Source organism: Ostrea edulis, chromosome 1 (genome assembly GCF_947568905.1).
Source record: "Ostrea edulis chromosome 1, xbOstEdul1.1, whole genome shotgun sequence".
NCBI lineage: Eukaryota > Metazoa > Mollusca > Bivalvia > Ostreida > Ostreidae > Ostrea > Ostrea edulis.
In genome coordinates, this window is record NC_079164.1 from 4,084,529 (window position 1) to 4,106,510 (window position 21,982).

General features: G+C 34.6%; 1 protein-coding gene across 3 annotated transcripts; it reads right to left on the reverse strand.

The window, feature by feature from the left end:
- Positions 1-780: 780 nt before the first annotated feature.
- LOC125664403 (uncharacterized) lies at positions 781-20,371 on the reverse strand. Of its 3 annotated transcripts, none has more exons than XM_056151133.1 (9): positions 20,296-20,371; positions 17,993-18,243; positions 13,990-14,106; positions 13,051-13,114; positions 11,888-11,962; positions 11,258-11,346; positions 4,950-5,441; positions 4,524-4,610; positions 781-1,390 (listed from the first exon to the last, which is right to left on the reverse strand). In XM_056151133.1, the coding sequence occupies exons 2-9, from the start codon at positions 18,222-18,224 to the stop codon at positions 834-836; spliced, it is 1,713 nt and encodes a 570-aa protein (XP_056007108.1). In that variant the 5' UTR covers positions 18,225-18,243; positions 20,296-20,371; the 3' UTR covers positions 781-833. The 3 variants fall into 3 exon arrangements, with proteins under 3 accessions (XP_056007108.1, XP_056007111.1, XP_056007105.1); XM_056151136.1 differs by having other exon boundaries at positions 20,245-20,366; XM_056151130.1 differs by lacking the exon at positions 20,296-20,371 and adding an exon at positions 19,282-19,592.
- Between the last annotated feature and the right edge of the window lie 1,611 nt (positions 20,372-21,982).

Genomic DNA, 21,982 nt, shown 5'->3' on the forward strand with positions numbered 1-21,982 from the left:
GATACTTGAACGAATTTGACTCCAGTCTTTGGCACTCTGTTTAATTTAGTTCTTAAGGTTATTGCTATTTCGGATTTCCAATATTTCGGCTTGAGCATCACTAAAGAGAAATTGATTAGTCGAAATACGCATCTGGTGCATCAAATTTGGTACCGTATAAGTTTTACATATCTATATTGTGTTATAAGTCATTGAAGTGAAACTGTTCATCCTGACGATCCTCATCTAAACATATCATTGTTTAGGTAATGTATTACGTAATTAATTCCCCTGTATATTACCTCTACTTAACAAGTGTAAGGCTTATAAATAGATGTTGCGAAAAAATATGTATCAACTTAACTCTTAAAGGAACTAATCATCTCCTTCACCTGACAGTGTAATTGTAAGACATTTTAGTCTCATTGTTTAGTATAATCTATCAATGATCGCCATTGTCCAGATTGTTAAGTTGATGGAGCGTAGGAATTGGTATTCAGGGTTTCAACCACCGTCAAATTTGCTGTATCATACCCTTCTACATCATACTTCATGAAAATGAGGGCCTCCGTGGCCGAGTGGTTAGAGTATCGCGTTCAAAATCACACGGCCTCTCACCTCTGTCGGCGCGGGTTCAAATCCTGCTCGCGCCGGTAAGTGAAAAAGTTTCTCAGTTTACTTTCGGAAGGTCGATGGTCTCTTCCCAGGTGCATTGTATCTGGGTTCTCTCTTCCACCAACAAAAACTGGGCGCCACCATATAACTGAAAAATTGTTGAGTGTGGCGGAAAACATCAAATCAAATCATGAAAATGTGTATACAAGCAAATATACATGACCATCACCTTCAATTCCTTATGACCATTTCTTAATAAAGTTTGTGAATGTTTTCCATTTGTCCTTCATCCACAGCTTCCTCTGGATATTCTCCCATCTCCTCACTATCTCCCTGTAATCCTCGCTACATTTCCCCTTTATATCTAATCTCTCTACAGCTCCTATCAACATTTCAAACAGCCTTACATATCCATCCACAGATATTTCCTCTGGATTCTGAATTCCTCTACTCAGTGTGTGAACTTGATGCACTCTCTCTACATCATCTCCTACCCCAGTGTCTGTGTCCTTTACCTTTTTACCCCAACCAGACTTTGATCGATGTTCCACACTAAGTGACAATTGTAGAATGGTGTAACATACAGGAATAGAATGTCTGTCTTCAGCTTCAGTGACAATGGCTGAATGGTACTCTGGTAGTAATACTGTTTTTACTGAAGCCCTTTTTGTTTCATCTTGAAAGTAACTGTGTGGATTCTCCACATACATCTTCACAACATTAAATAGTATCTTCCTCGCTGGTCCTGTACACATATATTCCAAAAGTTCCTGTAACTCACTACAGCTACCTTCTTCTGTAAATATTGAATTATGAAAAATACTTAATAATGCATCAAAATTGAATAAACCCACATCAAGAAATTTTCCGATAGATACTCAAATTAATGATGAAGATAAAACATGATCTGCAAAATACGAGGTAATTTCTCCAGGTTTGAGATACCATTAATATATGTACAAAATATACGTTTATACTTATATTTAATCTCACAAACTCGGTATTGTCATACAATTTCATGTTTATGTTATGTTTTATAAGACAAGTATTGCCATGTCCAAGATTTGAAAGCATTATTTGAATTTTTTTCAAAATTCATCATTGATATTTCTAACTTAAGAAAATAAAAAAAATTTATGTTGCGTGTTGCATATTGATTCTTAGCATATTTAAAGGGAAATTTAACATTTGTGGTATAAGATTTTTTTTTACATGGCGAGTATCATTAAATATTATACTTCCGATAAAGTGGAACCATGGTGACAACCTCTTGTACAAAATAAAGTTAGCAATGAATCACAAGATTTAGCGAAAATGTTTCAAGGTCTATGCTAATTTACATATCATTTTCCTTAGGAACTATGAGGTGACTGACTCTCTCTCTCTCTCTCTCTCTCTCTCTCTCTCGTAAAAAATACACGGAGTGGCATCTTAATTTTGCTTGCACTTTCCACTTTGCAATATTTTTTCCCCTAAGAAATGGCACAAAGATGTGAAGTTAACAAACAGTAGTCAGTTTCATATTGATACGAATTTCTCACATTTATGTTGCATTTTTAGTAACATAAAGCGTAATAATTCGATATATTTGTAATCACTGCATTACAAATTTCCATGAATATCATTGTAACAATCACGAGTATGCCATATCGAATACGGCCTTGAAATTCGAATTACCCATAATTCTCTGTAAATAGCTCAGTGACGCTCGAACAATAGTGTCCGGATCATTCCCTGCAGAGCCGTCATGTGAGACAGACGGGTACATTGTCACAGCGGGTTAATATCTGCATTCGTTCAAGAATTCAATGTTAGTTAGGGAACTTATGACTTGGGCACGGATAGCAGACCGTGGTGAGTATTTTTGCATGATATTTGTAGTGTATATATTTTGTGGAAAAATGCACTTTTTAACTTTTGTTCTTCAATGTCACCTTGGCTGTCATTCACTGGAGACTCTACCTGTATGTGCTCTCAGGTGTGACATTAGCGAGAGAGTGTTTGTAAAGCATTTTCTATATAGATATTTTGACATGGCTTTGCTATACTCTACCTGTAAAACGAATGCTTATTCTGCTTTATTTTATTGTTGTTGTCGGGTGTTGCTTTTCTTGTAAATGGCTGGACGGAAGTAAGTGACCGGAAGTTTTATCCGCCATTTTATAAACAGCCATTTTTGTAAATATATTACTTAGAAACGTAACACAAGACAACCATGTTATATTAGTGGACATGTATTTACTATTTTCTAGCTTCAATGAATTTTTGCCATTATAATAAGGGATCATACGATTTATTAATCGATCAATGTTTTAGCGTCATATCTGTGATGATGACAATGATGATGATCGTAATGGTGGCTTCATCGTGATGATGATGTTGATGATGATGATGATGACAACGATGATGATTGTGATGGTGACTTCATCGTGGTGATGATGATTGTGAAAATGACGATGGTGACGATATCAACGTGGATCGTCTCGGACATCCTATACCATTTCCAGGTCTGGATATAAAGCCCGGAAGGCCTAGAGGGATTGGGTGTGACATCTACGGTTTGGTGTGAATTTTGTGCTACAAAACGATCCATTCTATTGGCAATTTAATTTTCCCGGGTTTTCTTTTGTTTTATGCATATACGATAGGTACTGTTGTCCTGTTATCGTGAATATTAGCTGTGTGTGTGTGTGCGTATATATATATATATATATATATATATATATATATATATATATATATGTGTGTGTGTGTGAGTGTGTGTGTGTGTGATTGGCTTGCGAGTGCTTGTGCGGTTTGTTTCTTTATCAATTAACTATATTTCTTCCTTTTCTTTGTAAATGAATATATATATATATATATATATATATATATATATATATATATATATATATATTGGTTTAAATGATTCTTGTTTGGTACTTGGAATGTAGCTTCGCTCATCCCGTTACAATCATCTGTACATATACTAATGATAAAATTTCAACTCAAGTTAATCTTCAACAAAATATATGTCCTAGAAAGCCTGGCTAATTATATTTTACCCTAAGATAGGATATGAGTGACAAGGTTAACCACCCAAATCTGTCTTGAATTAAATAAAACGGCGTCTTTCAAATTTCATTCGTTTTTATTCAAACAAAGTTCGAAGAATTTCTTAATGGAATGTGAAGATAACAAACAGTGATCAATTTCATAACTCCTACAAGGTACACAAAATAAAGAGTTGAACAAAAAGGATCCCTGAACATTACAGAAGTTGTATCAGGTGTCTAAGAGGAGTAAGCATTCCCTGTCGACCGGTCACACCCACCGTGAGCCCTATGACTTGATCAGGAAAACGGAGTATTCCGTAGTAAAAATCCGTGTGCCAATAACGGCCTAACAATAAGTATGAAGCACGTCAGACAGCATGCGACCCATTGACTGGATGTATTGATAAAGTAGATCATCATAATGTCTCGATTTGAAAACTGGTTATATGCAGACCATTGGAACTCCTGTCACAACATGTTTGTCAGTAACCAACCTTGATTTAAAAATTTATCATACGCTCTTGCGTATCGAATCGGTTGACAGATAATGGATGACTGCTACGTACTATAATAATTCGAATGATAACAGGTTGCCGTAAAGATTATCAACGATCTGTGACCAGTCTATCAACTTCCATAACGAGTACAGAATTAAGAGAATAACATTCACGGAGCCATGGACACACAAGTGGCGAAATCAGATGCCCAAGGGGGAGTAAACATGCCTGCCGTGATATCTATATTTTGATCAAACAGTTTGTACTATTTCATTTTCAGAATTATCAAATCAGCAAGTGGAACAAAACCAGGATGGATATAAAGTAGTGAAAAATAATGATGTATTCAATAAATACTTCCATTTAAAATTTAATGTAGAAGTAAAAAAATAATTACCTTCATCTTTCTTGGTTATAGATTCCAGCGAATCAACAAATATTCCTTCAGTTACTATAATCTCTTCGGATGCATCCTTTTCATTTTCTAAACAAAATTACAATTCTTTAACAAGTTTAATCCATACGAGACGAATGTCCCAATATACATTCAACTAATGTAATTTACCACCATGTTCTGTAAATAAACCTTCTTTAAAGTTAACATACTTTAAAGCTTTGTACTAGACATTTTACACTAATCGATCTACAATGCCAAGGTACTCAGATATTATCAACCACATTCTTACAAATTCTAACTCATGATTGTGGAGTTAATTTATGTTGGAAGTATTATAGTGTTATTGAGCATTACATTAGCTGTTTTGATTTAAATCCACGCATAAGTCTAACATTTTACGAACTAGGGCGAAAGCATTTGACTTACCTTCCTGGTCACTACCTGAATCTGCTGAGCTGTTCAAGTGTGTATCAGCTATATTACTTTGATGTTCCTGTTCATCCACGTGCTTCATTGTTACATTGTTAGAACTCCCACCCCCGTTATCACTCTCACGAAGTGTGTTATCTACTACAACATCCTCCAGCTCCGCATTTTCATCTCCAGAATTATCATCAGCATGTGTTTGTATTTCCTTCTTCTCATCATTTGGGTCAGAGTTGACATTTTGCTTCCATGATTCATCAGTAGGATTGGCAGTTTGGCCCAATAATTCATCAGCAGATTTGACAATCCTGTTTGATGTTTTATCAGCATGCGGTTTCACATCGCTATCCTCGTTATCTTTCCTCTCACCATGCTCATCTTCGACAACATTCATTACTTCTTGTTTCCCTTTGCCACTAATCTGATTTTCCTCAGATAACAAATGTATTTCACATTCTACATCATCTGTATCTCTTCTTGTTACTTCTTCAGCTATAGATTAAGAAAACATTCAATATTGATAATAAAATCTTATAGTATGTTTTTAGAAATGATTTATTTGATTTATTGCAACTTTCTATTTCTTTGCTTTGTTTCGATGATTCATCAGTAGCTTTGACAGTTTGGTAAGGTGATTTATTACCGATCACAATGAATAAGTTGTTAGAGCTTCGTCAAAGCGATGACGTAAAAATAAGTAGAAATTGTTCCTTTGCTAAACGCTCGGTATCTAGAACTGACCATCGAGGGGCTTTATGATATGACCGTAAAACTGAGTTCCCGTTTCGCGGCAGACGTTGGCATTTTAATGAATCGCCACTGGTGCATCCTTAACTTTTAAGGGTACGTAAAATTTTGTGGTACTTGCATCTCGTGACGTATCAATATGAGTAACAAATTCTCAGGGACGTAAAAAAACAAACAATCAAAAGATAACGAACATTGATTAATAAAATGTGAAGATAACAAACAGTGATCAATCTTATAACTCCTGTAAGCAAAAAAAAAAAAAAAAAAAAAGCTGGGCAAGCACGGACTCCTGGACCCCTTGACACCCAAATCTCTATTTTGTATTGCTTATGGGAGTTGACAGGGAAACACGCACCCCTGGACACACCAGAGTTGGTATCAGGTGTCTAAAGGAGTAAACATCCCCTGTCAACCGGTCACACCCGCCGTGATCCCTATATCTTGATCAAGAGTTATCCATAGTCAAAATCACTGTGTCAAGAACGGTCTAACAATCAATATGAAACACGTCGGACAGCATTTCACCCAATGAAAGGTTGTATTGGCAGACTAGATCGTTATAACGACCATAGAATTTGCGAAATGCTGACTTTAAATGAGACTTTTGAAACCCCTGCAACATCAACTTTGTCAGTAGCTTGCCGCAATTCTAAAACTAACCATACGCATAACAAGATCTTGCAGAAGAGGATGACATTGTGATGTCTTTTATTTCGAGATCACAGACTGATACTGACAGGTCAAGTTCTTCGTTTTCATATTTAGCCCATTGTCTGGCATAATCTTCGACAGAACTCATAATGCTCTGTATTTAGGACCTTTTAGAATAAGTCATTGGAGGTCCCCATTTTCAACTATATCAACATCACCAGTAATGACATGTCCATCTGGACTATAGTTGAGAAAAAATGAAGAACACGTTGGTGGATTACGTATAAGATTGTGTATATCTAGGCACTGAAAAGTTTGTTTATAATTAAAATTTTTGGATGCAATAATAGAAGCATAGCTGTAGGAAATACAGGATGTAGACTTGAACTTGAAATAAGTTGGTATACACGACTGAACCCTTTTATGACGAAGAATGTTGCTTATGTTGACGGCATCTATTCCTTTGTTTGTAAATTTGTGCTTAAGGAACTGGCGGCATGATTTGGAAGGAATATCGTCTATGGTCCATGCTGGTTTAAAGAGCCTGTGATGGGTAACATCCATACTCATAGAGTTCAATCTATATTCAGGTGTTGAAAAATCCAAGTATAAACTAGTTGTAGCTTCTTCAAATAAGGTACGTAAAAATCGCAGTGGAATAAAGTAAAGCTTTGTTCGAATATGATGTGAACTTAATTGTCTGTTGCCGTAAGGCAAAAGTGAACCAAATATGACATCATTTATACCGGGTCTTTTATATGAACGATGTCTATGACTGCGTTTTCGGCTTTGAGTATTGGGAAAAGAGTCCCATCACATTCACATTATTTTCTTGTGGACTAGTCAAATTTCCCACATGATATACATTATCATTGCATCCATATGAAAATGCAATGCCTAGGATCCTGATCCAGTGATCTTATCGTTTTTTACGAGAAGGGGTACTTAATGTTGGATTGTTTCTGTGATGGTATTTTTTTCCCAACATCCCTACCCTCGTGGACAAAATGGAATTCTCCAGTGCATTAGAATGCTTGTATTATTATTTATATGAAATTTGTGCCCCGATATTCTTTTATTAAGTGAACCTATAAGCCACACAAATTAAACTCAATAGCCTAGACAACGTTAGATTTTTAAATCAAATTATCGAAAGTTTCCGTAAAGAAACTACGACCATTGAGATTACTGCTAAATGAATTTCTAGTGATCAGTATATCACAAGTTTTACAATTTTTTGCAGAATAGTTTGAAATTATGCACATGGAATATGAGAAGGAATCATCAAAAATATTTCTTAAAGGAGCATAACATTCTTTAATTTGGGTATAAGAATATTTTGGTTTCTGTACAAAAGCTGACAATTTGACGATTGTATATCAGACATATCTCGATGGATAATCCGAGGGACACCAACTGTAGGAGCCTGTGTCCTTTATAAACTCCACAGAGTGACATCTTTTTATACTGGATGACGTGTCAGCCAGTATTGTTTCGTTATTGTGTATATTCATGAAGGAACATATATCCAACACCAAGTGTCCTCGGGGACAGACTGTCCACCAGCAAAGATACAAAGCTCGATGGTTAAATGAAAGGTCAATATAAGGAACAGTGATCAATCTCATAACTCCTATATGCAATACAAAATAGATAGTTGGACAAACACGGACCCCTGAGTACACCAGAGGTGGGATCAGGTGCGTAGGAGGAGTAAGATTCCCCTGTCGACCGGTCACACCTGCCGTGAGCCCTGTATCCTGATCGGGTAAACGGGGTTATCCGTAGTCAAAATCAGTGTGCCAATAACGGCCTAACAATCGGCATGAAACATCAAATTGACATATAAATGAACGTGCGCATTTTGAAAGATAAAACTTTGATGTAATAGATATCGCGTAAAATGCTTTCGTAAAAGAATTATTCTAATCTAGAAGCTTTTGAATAAATTCTGCATCATAAAAATATAAAAACCGGTCACTTAATAAAGTAGCATAATTGTTACCCTTTGGAATTCCAAAAAACTGTTGGGAGATCTTATCATTAAAACTGCGTAGATATTGTCAACCGAGGAACTTTAGCATCATTTCAAAAACAAAATGAGGGTACTTGTGCAGAGAATCAGAGTGGTGCTTAACGAAGCAATCTTTGTATGACTGATTCTAAGATATAAATTAAATGCTGTCCATGGACACACCAGAGTTGAGATCAGGTGCCTAGAACAGTAAGCATCCCTTGTCGACCGGTCACACCCGCCGTGAGCCCTATATCCTGTTCACGTAAACTGAGTTATCCGTAGTCAAAATCAGTGTGTATTTGTCGTTAATGTCTACTTTCAATAAAATATCTAAGTATGAAGCAGAGTGGACGACTCTGTGGTATCTTTTATATGACGATACATATATTAATTTTGAAATGACAATTGCATTTATTATACATGTTTTACCAAAAAGTGTTACCTTTCTTCTTTTCCAGGATTCAAACAGTTTTTACATATCATTATATATTCTCAACCGAGTTTTATTGTAACATTCCTCTTTATCGTAACCTAAAAATGCCTAGACATTTGGCCGCTTTACTTGTAACTCTGATACCGAAAAGGTCTTCAAACTGATTTTTCAATCTTCCAAGCAATAGAAATGTCATTTACCGCAACTGTTAAATCGTCTGCGCGCTGTATACTTTTTATTTCAGAATGTTTTATCACAATATCATTGATGCTATTATTATCTTTTATTCTAATTGCTAAGAATTCTGCTACAAAAAGAAAAAGGAAGGCTAATAGGGGACAGCCTTGTCTAATCCCCTTTGTCATCGAGTATATTTTAGAAAGCCACCCATTATTTTTCATTTTAAAGATTGGTTATGTATCTAGAATTTTGGTCCATTTGATAATATCATCTAACACTTCCAAAAGAATGTGTTTTCAAAATCTAAAAAAGGAAAATTCCTTACAAAGTTTTGGTTTCACAATATTAAAAAATGTCAAGTATGAATCTTGCATTATCCCCCTTTTATTATCCCCCTTTTATATAAGCAGTTTCGTTTTCATTAATTATACCTGTTAAAAATTTTTACCGTCTTTTAGCCAAAAAAAAAAGACAATTATTTTATAGTCAGTATTTGTCAAACTTATCGGTCTATAATTTTTTAGTTGATTCTTTGCTCCCTTATTAAAAACCAATGATATTACTGATAATCTTTAAGTATGTGTCATTGTTTCATTGTAAAAAAAAAAAATCTCTTTTAGAGCATCATAAAAATACGGTCCAATTTCATTCCAGAAAATTTGATAACATTTGTTAGTCAAACCATCGATACCAGGTGATTTATCACTTTTCATACTAGAAATCGCCTCCGTACATTCTTCGAATGTTGGGAAAAGCTCTAACATGTCTTTATTTTCATCACTTAATAGTGCTATATTTACCTCCGATAAATAAGTGTCAATGATTTCATCATCTATGTATTTAAAAGTACATATATATGAATTTTGATAAAAGTTAACCGTTTCCTCCAATATTTCTTGATGTTGTTTGAGTTTAGAATTTCTATAATGACATTTGAGGATTGATGCTGTATTTCTAAGTTTAAAAAAATAAGAATTACTGGTTTTTTTTTCTCGTTTTCTATCCATTTAGCTTCTGATCTTACTAGTGCGCCTTTAGATTTCCATCATAAATACAATCTACATGTAATTCTGCTTCTAGAATTCTACATTTTCCGTAATTTAAGTCTTCAGGTCTACCAGCTTCTAATTTTTCAATTTCTTGCTCAATTGTTTGAATAATTTTTAACCGATCTTTGTATAAATATTAAAAAGACCCCTCAGCAATATAATTGTAATTCCCCTCTATATACATGTGTTATAAATTACACAGTCAGAAATCATACAATAATTTGCACATTAATTTCTAAAACTTGTAACTTATTGAAATAAATTTAGGTCATCAATTTATGATAACAAAAATTATTCATTGAGTCAATGACTAACAGAGAGAGAGAGAGAGAGAGAGAGAGAGAGAGAGAGAGAGAGAGAGAGCTATATAAGTAAATATGGGGTGGATGTAGATTGTCTGTCAGCTATCCTGAGGAATACAATCATTATTCAAACACCATGACAACAGAAACTCTGCAGAGGGCTCTGAGACACGTCCTGTGTATATCAAAATTATAACTACACCCTGATGTCTTGGCCAGGTAAATAACAATGATCATAGATCAGCTCCGCCCGAATCCAGTGATCCTTGAAGAAAACGTACGGTATTTTGGGGGTCTCTAATTTGTTACCTTTTATCAAAATAAATTGTCTGTGTTGTTAATGCCGTTTTTCATTCCCGTTTTATATCTCTCAAATTCACTGCAATGTTGAGTTTTTGAGAATCCAAATTACTTCAGGTATATTCCGTCATATGATACGTTTAAAGTTCCTTTGTCACAGGAGATAATACATGTACTTATGTAAGAAGTAAAGAAAGGGACTTAATAAACATATACTGTTTGAAAGGTGAAGAAAACGAAGTGATATATCCCTTAACTCTTATAAAGACAACAAAATAAAGAGTTTTATGAAGTTTGGAATGTGGAATGTAGAATAGATACGGTAACTCATACGAAAGGTGAAGATAACGAACAGTGATCAATAAATCCCATAAGCAATACAAAATAGATAGTTGGGCAAACACGGACACCTGGACACACCAGGGGAGGAGTAAGCATCTCCTGTCGACCGGTCACACCCCCATGAGCCCTATATCTTGATCAGGTAGACGGAGTTAACCGTAGTCAAAATCAGTGTGCCATTTGTCCAATTGAGTGGAATGTCTGAACGGAGACGTGATTTTGAAGAATTTCTAGCAATGCAATATAGAAATAGTATTTTAACGAGTATATGACCCGATATGTACCTCGTCTGTGCCTTCTTCTCTTCCACACCACAATTACAACAATAACTATCACAAGTGGTACAGCAACATTGAATGCAGTTCCTATGGCTCTGGAAAAATCATATAAGAAAAGCAATTACCTTTGAATGTGATTATGTTCAAAGGAAATCCACTGCTTTGAAACTACCTACTTACAGAGTTTGCTAATGGAGTAGATTTTGCCAAGCACTATCAAACTTTTGAACTTCACTTTTTCATATTGTTTTAATAAGCGAAAATATTTTGAATCCTAAACCATATCATTTGTAAATTGGAAAGGTACTATGGGAAGAAGATAATTATATTATACATTTATGTCTTCTGAAACGGGCTTCCACAAATTATGCGATTTAGATTTTGTATTCATGTCTTGTGAAAAAGTCTGTCATGATTTTTTAATTTAGATTTTGTATGTATTTATTTTAAGGGAAAAAAATCGTCGGTAAGATTTGCGATCTTTGTTGATGAAACAAAATATTTGAACAGTCAAAGCTTCTAAATAATCCATACAGATAATCTTCTCGTCTATAATATTCAGACCTTCTTAACATCTTATTGATTTCAAAAGATTTTAATGTAGTATTGATGATTCTGATGAATTGCAGTACAGACCTCCCGTTAAACTGTGACTCTGGAAATACCGGTTCTATTGAGTTCCCTCCATCTAATGTTGTTGTATCTATTCGGCTGAAATAGTGATCAGAATACAGGTTTATGAATATATACACCTGACCAAAAAAACTTTTAATCCTTGATCCACTCCCCATTTTAATCATATCTTTCAAACTATGAAGATATTTGATCAGTGTTGATGATATGAAATATGAAGATAACGAACAGTGATCAATATCATAATTCATATAAGCAATACAAAATAGAGAGTTGGGCAAACACGGACCCCTGGATATATCTGAGGCGGGATCAGGTAGTAAGCATCTCCTGTCGACCGCTCACACTTATCATTAGCCCAAAATCTTGATCAGGTAAACGGAGTTATCCGTAGTCAAAATCAGTGTGCCAAGAGCGGCCTAACAATCGACGTGAAACACACCAGACAGCATTTGGCCCAATGATAGGTTGTATTGACGAACTAGATCGTTATAACGACCATAGAATTTGCGAAATGCTGATTTTAAACGCGAATGTTGGAACCCCTGAAACATCAACTTGTTTTTCAGTAGCTTGTTTCGATTTTAAAAACTGACCATACTCATTACAAGCTCTTGTGTATCGAATCAGTTGAGAAATATAAATATCACATGCAGATGAAAATGGAATATTGCTACATAAATATGGGAAATTGATGTTATTGAAAGTCTAAAAAAGACAAGAAATATTTTTAAAATAATATATGCAAGGTGAAGATAACGAACAGTGATCAATCTCATAACTCCTACAAGCAATACAAAATAGATAGTTGGGCAAACACGGACCCCTGGACACACCAGAGGTGGGATCAGGTGCCTAGGAGGAGTAAGCATCCCCCTGTTGACCGGTCACACCCGCCCTAAGATCGTGACCACTGATCTCAATAACTAAATGTGACCTTAACCTGTCCATTCAACAAGTACAAAGATTTAGTTTTGATCCTATATAGTTCAAAAGTTATGACTTTATTAAAGGTACGGACGGACATGTAGACAGTCCGAATATGATAGCTCATTGACAATTAATCCAGGTCTAGGGACATTTACAAAATAAAGCGTGATTATCATACAAATATAGTTAAATGAATTGCAGTGATTCCAGTTATTTTCATGATTCATATACCATACCTTACATTCACTGTGATGATTGGGGTTGTGATTGCGATTCTTTTCTTCACATAACAGGAACTATCTGAAAATTATTATGAAAATCCTATGGTATATATTTCAACATCTCTTTCTCGTTTGGTGTTCAAAAATACGAAAATATTGACTGACTTAAAATATTTTTACAGCGGATTATAAATAAATCCTACTTTTTATTTATACAGGGGAGCTAGACCCATCAGCGAATAAAAACGGCCTTTCACGAAAATATGATGATCCTCAGGTAGATTATTGTGTCTAATACAGCATTCCATATTCAATATCTATTAAATGAAAAGGTGAATATGACGAACAGTGATCAATCACAATAGGGGATGTTGACTCCTCCTAGACGCTTGATCAAACCTCTGGTACGGCCAAGGGTCTTTTGTCCTTCTCATCATTTCGTATTCTTTATGGGATTTGTGATATTGATGACTGTTTATCATCTTCACATTTGTTCATTGTAAAGGAGTGTGACGGAAATTAAGAATCATCTGATCTGAGGAAGATTTGTGTGCTGTCAAATTTCATGTTTTTTAAAAAAAAAAAAAAAAGGAATCTCTTGTTTTCCTATTCGTGTCACCTGCCCGGGAACATGTGATATATTGGAAGAGCCCTGAATTGCTAATGTCTTTGAAGTTTAATTATATTAGTAAATCAATCTTTCAGTCTATAAGGAATGCAATAAACATGGCTTTTCCCGTCAAAGTTTGTTAAACGGAATAGTGCAAATGCGATTTCATATGTCCATTGATAAGAGTGCATTTTGGATAAATTGAATATAGACAGAGCATAATCTGTGGATGCAGTTTGAAGAATGTATTTATCTCTTTTTTGGATCAAAGTTCACACATCTATACGTAGCAAACCTCAAGGTTTCTTTATCATATTGTTTCATTTAAAACAAAAAGAACTCACATTGTGGATTTAGATCCGATCGGTACTGCCCTGTTGCACATTTTAAAGTTGAATTTTTTGTGCAATCCCTCTCATCAATATTACCTATTCCATAAGAGTTGAAATATGCACATTTGCCTACAAAACATCAAAGGAAAAGGGTTTCCAATAAATAAATACCAGCCATATTTCTGATTGAAGGTCTATTTTTACTATATTCATATTTTCCAAGTATTGATTATACGTCAATGTACCGTTAGTTTGTTTCTTGAATAACATCTTAACAAAGTATCTACATGTATCATCTACTGGACATTATCTATTAGATATTAAGTGAATTAGAAATTTGCATATATTCATTACAGATACAATAAACTATGTCTATGAAGAGATCGGGTGCATTCCAGAGAGACTATGACTCATATTTTATCCTTAAGTCATATCGATCCGGTATATATTCACAAAACTATACAATTTGGAATATAATGCATCTATCTTCACCTTATATCAAAATGACGCAATTCCTCAATCTTTGGATAATTTATACACAAAAATACTAATATCCGTTAACGTTTTCCAATCAAGAAACATCAAGTGTACCTACAAAATTACACACTACAAAGATAAAAATTATGGTATATGTATAAATACAAAGTTTTGCCATTTCTGCGCTCAATGCTTTCTAGAAAGGTGAACATAACGAACAGTAACCAATCTCATTTAATCAATCTCAAACTCCTATAAGCAATACAAAATAGATTGTTGGAGAAACACGACTCCTGGACACGCCAGAGGTAGGATCAGGTGACTAGGAGGAGTAAGTATCCCCTGTTAACCGGTCACACCCGCCGTGATCCCTATATCTTGATCAAGTAAACGAAGTTATCCTTAGTCAAAATCAGCGAGCCAAGAAAGACCTAACAATTGGTATGAAACACGTCAGACAGGATTTGACCCAATGAAAGGTTGTTTTGGCAAACGACCACAGAATGTGAAGAATTACGGAAAACAGTCATTCTCCCCGCCTGTGTCGAATGCTTTCTACATGTGGAAAACTACGAAAAATAATCATTTTTTATCCAGATATTATTCTATATACCTATTGTAATCTGTACATTTTTTTTATTTGCAATCACTAAGAATCTTTTCACTAGATATCTTCATTGCTAATGAAACATTTACTTGATTAAGCTTCAGCGACAAATTCGGAATGTCAAATCTAGCATTCCTTGGAACACGTGTTTTGCTTATGATACTGAAAATTCAAGTTCTGTTTCTCACGGTCTCGGTATTCTAAGGTATGACAGAAGAACATATACACAACGGAAAGGTGAGCTATGTGATGGCGACATAATAAAGTTGCATCTCAGCATGATTAATTAGTGTCTCAGCATAAATGCCATATGTTGGATGTCACATATTAGCGACACTTAAAGGAAGTGAACATGAAAAAAATATTTGTTGCATAATAAACTTAAAAGACCTCCTGAAACTGAATAATGTGGCCTAAATTCAATTAGCTTGTTTCTATTACAATTAAATACGCTAAGTTAAAGGTTTATGGAGGTCATCCATTATTTCCCAGTATGCATCTGTGCTCTGACGTAGATGAGAGACATTGGTGTTGACTGGGTCATTGTTATTTAGCAGAAGTTTTTGGATTCATATTAGAATTCATGGATAAGAATTTGGAGCAAATATAATTGAAATCAAATTTAATTACAATGTATTATAAAAAAGAAGAAAACGCCCCCACAAAATATTTCCAGCTCCTCCAACTGCTGAACTTACTCAGAAGTACTGCATATTTCAAGATTTCAATTCAATGTATTGTATTAGATTTTAAAATATTTGGGGATAATTAAGGTACGTGACTGTCATAGAAGTACTGCAATATAGTCATCTAATTTATATATCTTATAATAAGTGATGTACATGGACAACAGATACATTTTAGAGATGCAATTTACAATTATATTTTTTATTTACATTTTAAAAAAAAATACTTATTTAGAATCTGTATAAGGCTCTGAGGTGTTTTCTTATAAGAAGTCCTTCATATCTGCAATGCTCTTTATGAAATGCGCCCTTAATTTATGTCACAACAAATGAGGGTAAAACTACTCTGATTTCCCCCACCCTCCCCGACTATAAAAGTACTTACGAAAACTTATTAAAACCATCTAAATTACCTTCACTAAAAACAAAAAGAATGCGAACAATAGCTTTAGAAACTTTTAAAATTATCAACAAAATGTCCCCACTTTTTTTTTTACAAGATCTAGTTGTTATAAAAAAAACCATTCATACAATTTTAGATATACAAATACAGCGGAAGTACCTAGAACAACCGGGTACGGGATTAAATCTTTTAGATATGAAGCTCTGGAACTATTTGCCAAACGAAGCAAGAAATATTACATCATATAATCTATTCTCAAATTATATTAAAAATTGGTGCGGGGAATTAAATTGCAAATGCAGCTTATGCAGATTCCAGCCTCTCCTGCCTAAATCTTAAAGCTTTGATCTAACTTCTAACTATGCTTCTAAGCTAACATGTACACATTTAACTGTATTATTTTTACTCTGCTCTGTCTCTTAGGTATGCATATTTATTTAGTCTATATATATATCCATATTTTTATGTTTGTGTTGCAAACTGTTTTCAGTGCTGCATGTGCATCTTAATATAGCTAGTCCCTGTGTATGACTTGTGATGTCTGTATACATGAATGCGTCCTGTTTTATTCAAATTTCTGTTTTTATGTCTATGCATGCAATTATATATCATTAGTGCTTGTGTTTTGTTTGTTTTGCTATATAGTCGGTTAAAGAGCTCTTAGCTCATTTTATTGTTACCTGTATATAGTTCCGACTTTAAATAAAAAATACTTACTTAAGGTATTTTTCATTTTCGTGCTTTTCTTACTTGTTTAACACGTTGTTATCCATGTCCTTTGAGACCCTTCCTCTCTGGATACATGAATTCATGGATAAATGTAAGCTGAATCATTTATAACAGGACCGACACACCATGTTAAAATATGAATGTAGGGAACTGCACTTTATGCGTACATGTATATCTATGTAATCTGACACAAAATGTTCAAACTCATGACAACAAAGACATCCGTTGAATATACATAGCTACAATTTCCACAGGCATACCAATCAAGGAAAATTCCTCTCTCATTAAAATCAACTGCTTGTGAAGAAGTATTATTCTGAGAAACAATTTCTTCCTCTGTAACACCAGGTTCAAACAGATATCCCATATTCAATTCACCTTCTGTTGATGACCTTATAACGTTGATGCTTATAATGTGACAAACATACACAATATGTCCTACTGACGTCAGTATCAGCGCTGCCCTCTAGTGGATGCTAAGAGATAACCAAGCAGGTAATAATATTTTCAATATTGCAGCTCCCAAGGTTAGTTAATCTTTATGAAATATATCCCTACTGAAGCTACATCTGAGTGTTTTTCAGAATTCATTATATACATTAAAAGGACATATCTAAAACCTTTGTCACATTTTCATGTTTACTTCCATTAAAGGTTTTGCGGTTTGTGCCCCCCCCCCCTCCAATTTTGTTTAATGCATACCCAATCACATTACTCTTGAATGTCAATATAATGAAGATGCATGTTGATTTATTTATGTTGCTAATCAAAATCTGAAACAGTGACAAATACGTTGTTTTTATGGAGCAGAGGTACATTGTATATCATAACAGTCTGTGATAAATATACAATGAAAAACTAAGCTCCACCAAAATAAGTTCTGAAAATTTCTACGTTACGCATAGTATACCATGGCATCATATAATACATAATTGAATGCATTTCATTATATAGAAATATTGAAGTGTCCATTTTGAACTTAGCTTGTATCACCTGGTTTTGTTTCTAAAACGACTGGACTGATACTGAAAGTTAACGGGACATGTAAGCCAACATAGATGTGATACTTTGCTGAGCAAAAAAGCTAACACATCATTCATAGAAGTTTGATACCTCCTGGGATCCATTTCCAGTCCCTGCAAACTTCAAACTCCTTGATGTAATTTTCATCCAGAAGACAGTGATAGAATTGATCTCTATTATTACAGCTCAGGCGAGACTCCACTTTAATCTCCAAACATGAGGTGTCCCTATCGACAGGTCGGTATGGTTCCTCAATACAGAGTGTATGCTGACAAACTTTAAAGAGCAATATCCATTTCATCCACATCATCCCTCTACCCATCGTCCTGCTGTCGTTCCGTCTAAAATTGTGAGAAGAGAGGTGAAAATTTCATTACTACGGTAGACAAAATGAGTTTGATGTGAAAAGCTATCCCCAGTCCACGTTCTGTTACGATCTTGATGAGTGACCTTTGTTATCTGTCAAAGTGTTGGCCCTGACATTTTAATCCACGTAGTGAGAAATCAACTCCTAATTTATTTTGAATGACATGGCCAAAGTTAAAGTTACAAACACAGAAACATGCCACTCCCTGTTTTTGATATCGAAAATAGATATCTCAGATAATATTATGACAAAATCGAATGCATTCATTGATCAGGAGTAAAATTACGTGATGAATTGTAAAATGTATACATGAGAATGCACATGAACAAGTGAAAATAACGAATATTGATCAGGTGTATAAATCTTATTAAAAAAACTACAAAATTTAAAAAAAATGGGCAAACACGGATCCCTGGAAATCAACCTCAATATTAGCAAAGGGACATGGATTTTCAAAAAGAGACAATGATACAAAGTTAAAGACAGTTATGAAGTTGTTGTCAGTTTTATAACATCAGGAGCTTAGTAAACTTATAGATCAGACCCGATCTAACCAGCAACGTCAACCTCATGGACAGTCCATGAAATATCTTTAGTTTCATTAATCCCACGTGATCTGACAACTATGATTATCCTTTCGCACACTACAAAAAGTCAAAAAGATGAGCTAAACTCCCTTATTGTATGTACTGAAGGGCAGCCGCACTCCCCTCTATGATTATAATGTTTGGAAAAGTCTAAATGAATTTATTCACCCCCCTAAAATAACGAAAATTGTATGCATACTTACTCCTTTTAGCACTTGATCCTACCTCAAGCATGTTCTATGAATTCTGAATCTTTTGTATGATTTATTGCATGGAAATTTCATAACTTTTACATAGGCAGATTGATTTATATTGCCTGGTCACAACAGTGCAATGTAAGGTTTAACCGATGAGATGAACTCATGTACTATATAATAGTCCTCTCCTCCATAAGTTGAATGTTTGTAAAAGACAAAAAAACTAACCTAAAGAATTTTTCGACAAATGTGAAGTCACAGATACTTAAATGTCTTCTTTGTTGAAGTATACATGAAAAGATCCCCCGATATCGCCATAGTTTAAAATTTAAACAAAACACGCGATAAATAAGTCATGATCGTGGGTGCTGCCATTTTTTCTCTTCCTTACGTAAACAATGCATGAACTTGTGGGATAATACCCTATCGATATGAAGCGAGAAATTTGATTGGCTGTTGCACATTTGACCTCTGACGTGACCCTCTATGGGATGTTGTTAGATGTTTGTCTTGCGAGTATGTGAGCGGATCTAACATCTAATTTTAATTAGATTGGGAGAATATGCATCCATGATATATTGGTCACTAATCGTCATTCACATAGAAAAATGAGAATGACATAAACATGGCGGAAATTATTTTACTTTCGTTTTCGAAATTGTCCTATCTAACGATGTAATTGACATGCAAGTTGATCCCCGTATTTCCTGATTAGATGTCGCCTTGTCTATTTTACGGAGCACAAAGACATTTAAACTCTTTAAATATTGAATAAGACTTAACATAGTGAACCCTACAGATTACTAGAAAAAGGTATTGATTTCATGTTACAATGGTACTCGTATTTTTCTATTTGTATCCCAACACATGTAGAATGCAACTTTTAAAATGGGCAAAAAAAGGAATCTAAAACAAGCTATGAAATATGGACCGGGTTCTCCATCAGTATCACAAACGTTATCAGTATTACAAATAGTCAGGGAGTTTAAAAGCACGAATACATTGTACATACTATCATCAGGCTGTTTCAAACTTTTGTATCATGTATTAGTCATTCAGCTATGGTGAAGAACTTGAGGTCTGTGCTTTCCCCAAAAACTTTGTGTTTTACATATAGTAGGGTTTTCAACAATAACGTTGTGAAGGAAACAGTTGTAAGAAGTTTCTTTTTTACTTATGAAATTTTGATACCTTAGTAGAGTCGATTTACTTTCGATTAGGGTAGATTAAGATATCCCCTACCTTAATCTTTCTTTCGATTTGCCATTTTCATATTTAGGTTATCCCAGTTTTTAAATTTAGCCTTGCTCGATATTACTTTGAGATGTGTGGAAGCCCGATATTGCTATGATGCTATATTTTCTACAATGTATGGAAGTTTATTACTGTCATCTCGTTAGAATTTTTTTATTCCTTTAGTACTTTTTTTTTTTTATCATTTTGATCATTTTGAGTTGGATAAATTTTATATTCCTCTCTGCTTTAACTCATTCATTTCTTTTGGAAAACATCATTGGTTATCAACTAATCTAAATCCATTTTGACATAATGATAAATTTACAAACTTTACAATTAATGCAAAGTTTTAAACTTAATCTGGAAATTATAATCGAGCCTGGGTACAACATATTAATAGTGAGTTCCATAATTCATGTAGTGTAATGATTTCGTTTGATCCCAAGTAATATCGACAGTGAGATATGTTAATAAAGGCGATGGAACTTGTACTTTGCAAGAAGATAGACTTATTCCGGTCCAGCATACCTTGACCAGCCCCTGGAACTGACAGATTAAAATGCCTGTCAGAGGCTAAAGAATCTGGGTTGATATATTTAAGGTTTAAAAAACATTTAAGAACTAGTTAAATTAGAAATTCAACTCATAAAACTCAGAGATTCATATATAGGAAACTATGAGGCTTTCATGACATGTCTGTATCTTCAGATATTACTACGAAATGAGTGTTGGCGAGTAAAAAGACCAATAATGGAACTAACTGATAACTTGTTAATTAAAAACTAAAATCCGAGATATGCTAAAGGGCAACTAAATGATGTTTAGCATCATTTTGCTTTTTTAATATAATACTTTTATGCAAATCAGAAAAGATGGTCCACCCTCGATCGACGATGTAGTCAGATACTACATGACCAGGATTCCTGGGAAGACCTCCGGGTTTAACATGCATTGCATGCTAGTAGCCTTTATATTACTCAGTATTTTACCTGGTCAAAGATGTGACAGATGCATGCTCAATTCAACATAATTATAGTCCATCCTCTACAACACGAAATAGCCTTAGTGGAGTGTGAATAAAGTAATAGATAGATAGATAGATACATATAGATACATAAATATATAGATAAATAAATATTATCATCAAATAAACATAGCCCTGTGGGAATCCAGGTTAGAATTGGTCCTAAATACACCTTGCTTGTTGTAAGAGGCGACTAAATGGAGCGGTCCTTCGGATGAGACCACAAAAAACGAGGCTCTGTGTCACAACAGGTGTGACAAGATAAATATTTCGCCATGCTCAAATGCCGTAAGCACCGAGCATAGACCAACATTTTGCAGCCCTTCATCGGCGTCTCCATATGTGTGAAAAATTCTCGAGAGGGTCGTTAAATAATATTTAATGAATCAATTACACATATGTACATCTCCCTTCTTTAGCCATGTTTATGGCCAAAAATGGGTGGGGGTGATCAATCAGACGCAGAATGAAAGTAAAATAGTTTAATTTTGCGAGGTGGTTTATTACACTATTGTTGTAAACTTAAAAGCAACTTAGACAAAATGAATTTTTAAGTGCTGTTCCATGTAAAAATCATGAAAAGGGTGGCACATCAACCGTCATGGATTGGGCTGATACTGATATATATCCCCCCCCCCCCCCCCTAGATATACAAACGTTATATGTGAT

Bases quoted from the DNA above. Each gene is read 5' to 3' on its own strand.
- LOC125664403 (XM_056151133.1), bottom strand. From the start codon at position 18,224: ATGGGTAGAGGGATGATGTGGATGAAATGGATATTGCTCTTTAAAGTT. The intron at 13,115-13,989 runs GTGAGTTCTTTT...AATAATTTTCAG, and splicing joins ATCGGATCTAAATCCACAAT to ATAGTTCCTGTTATGTGAAG. The intron at 11,963-13,050 runs GTATGGTATATG...TCACTATTTCAG, and splicing joins ATCATCACAGTGAATGTAAG to CCGAATAGATACAACAACAT.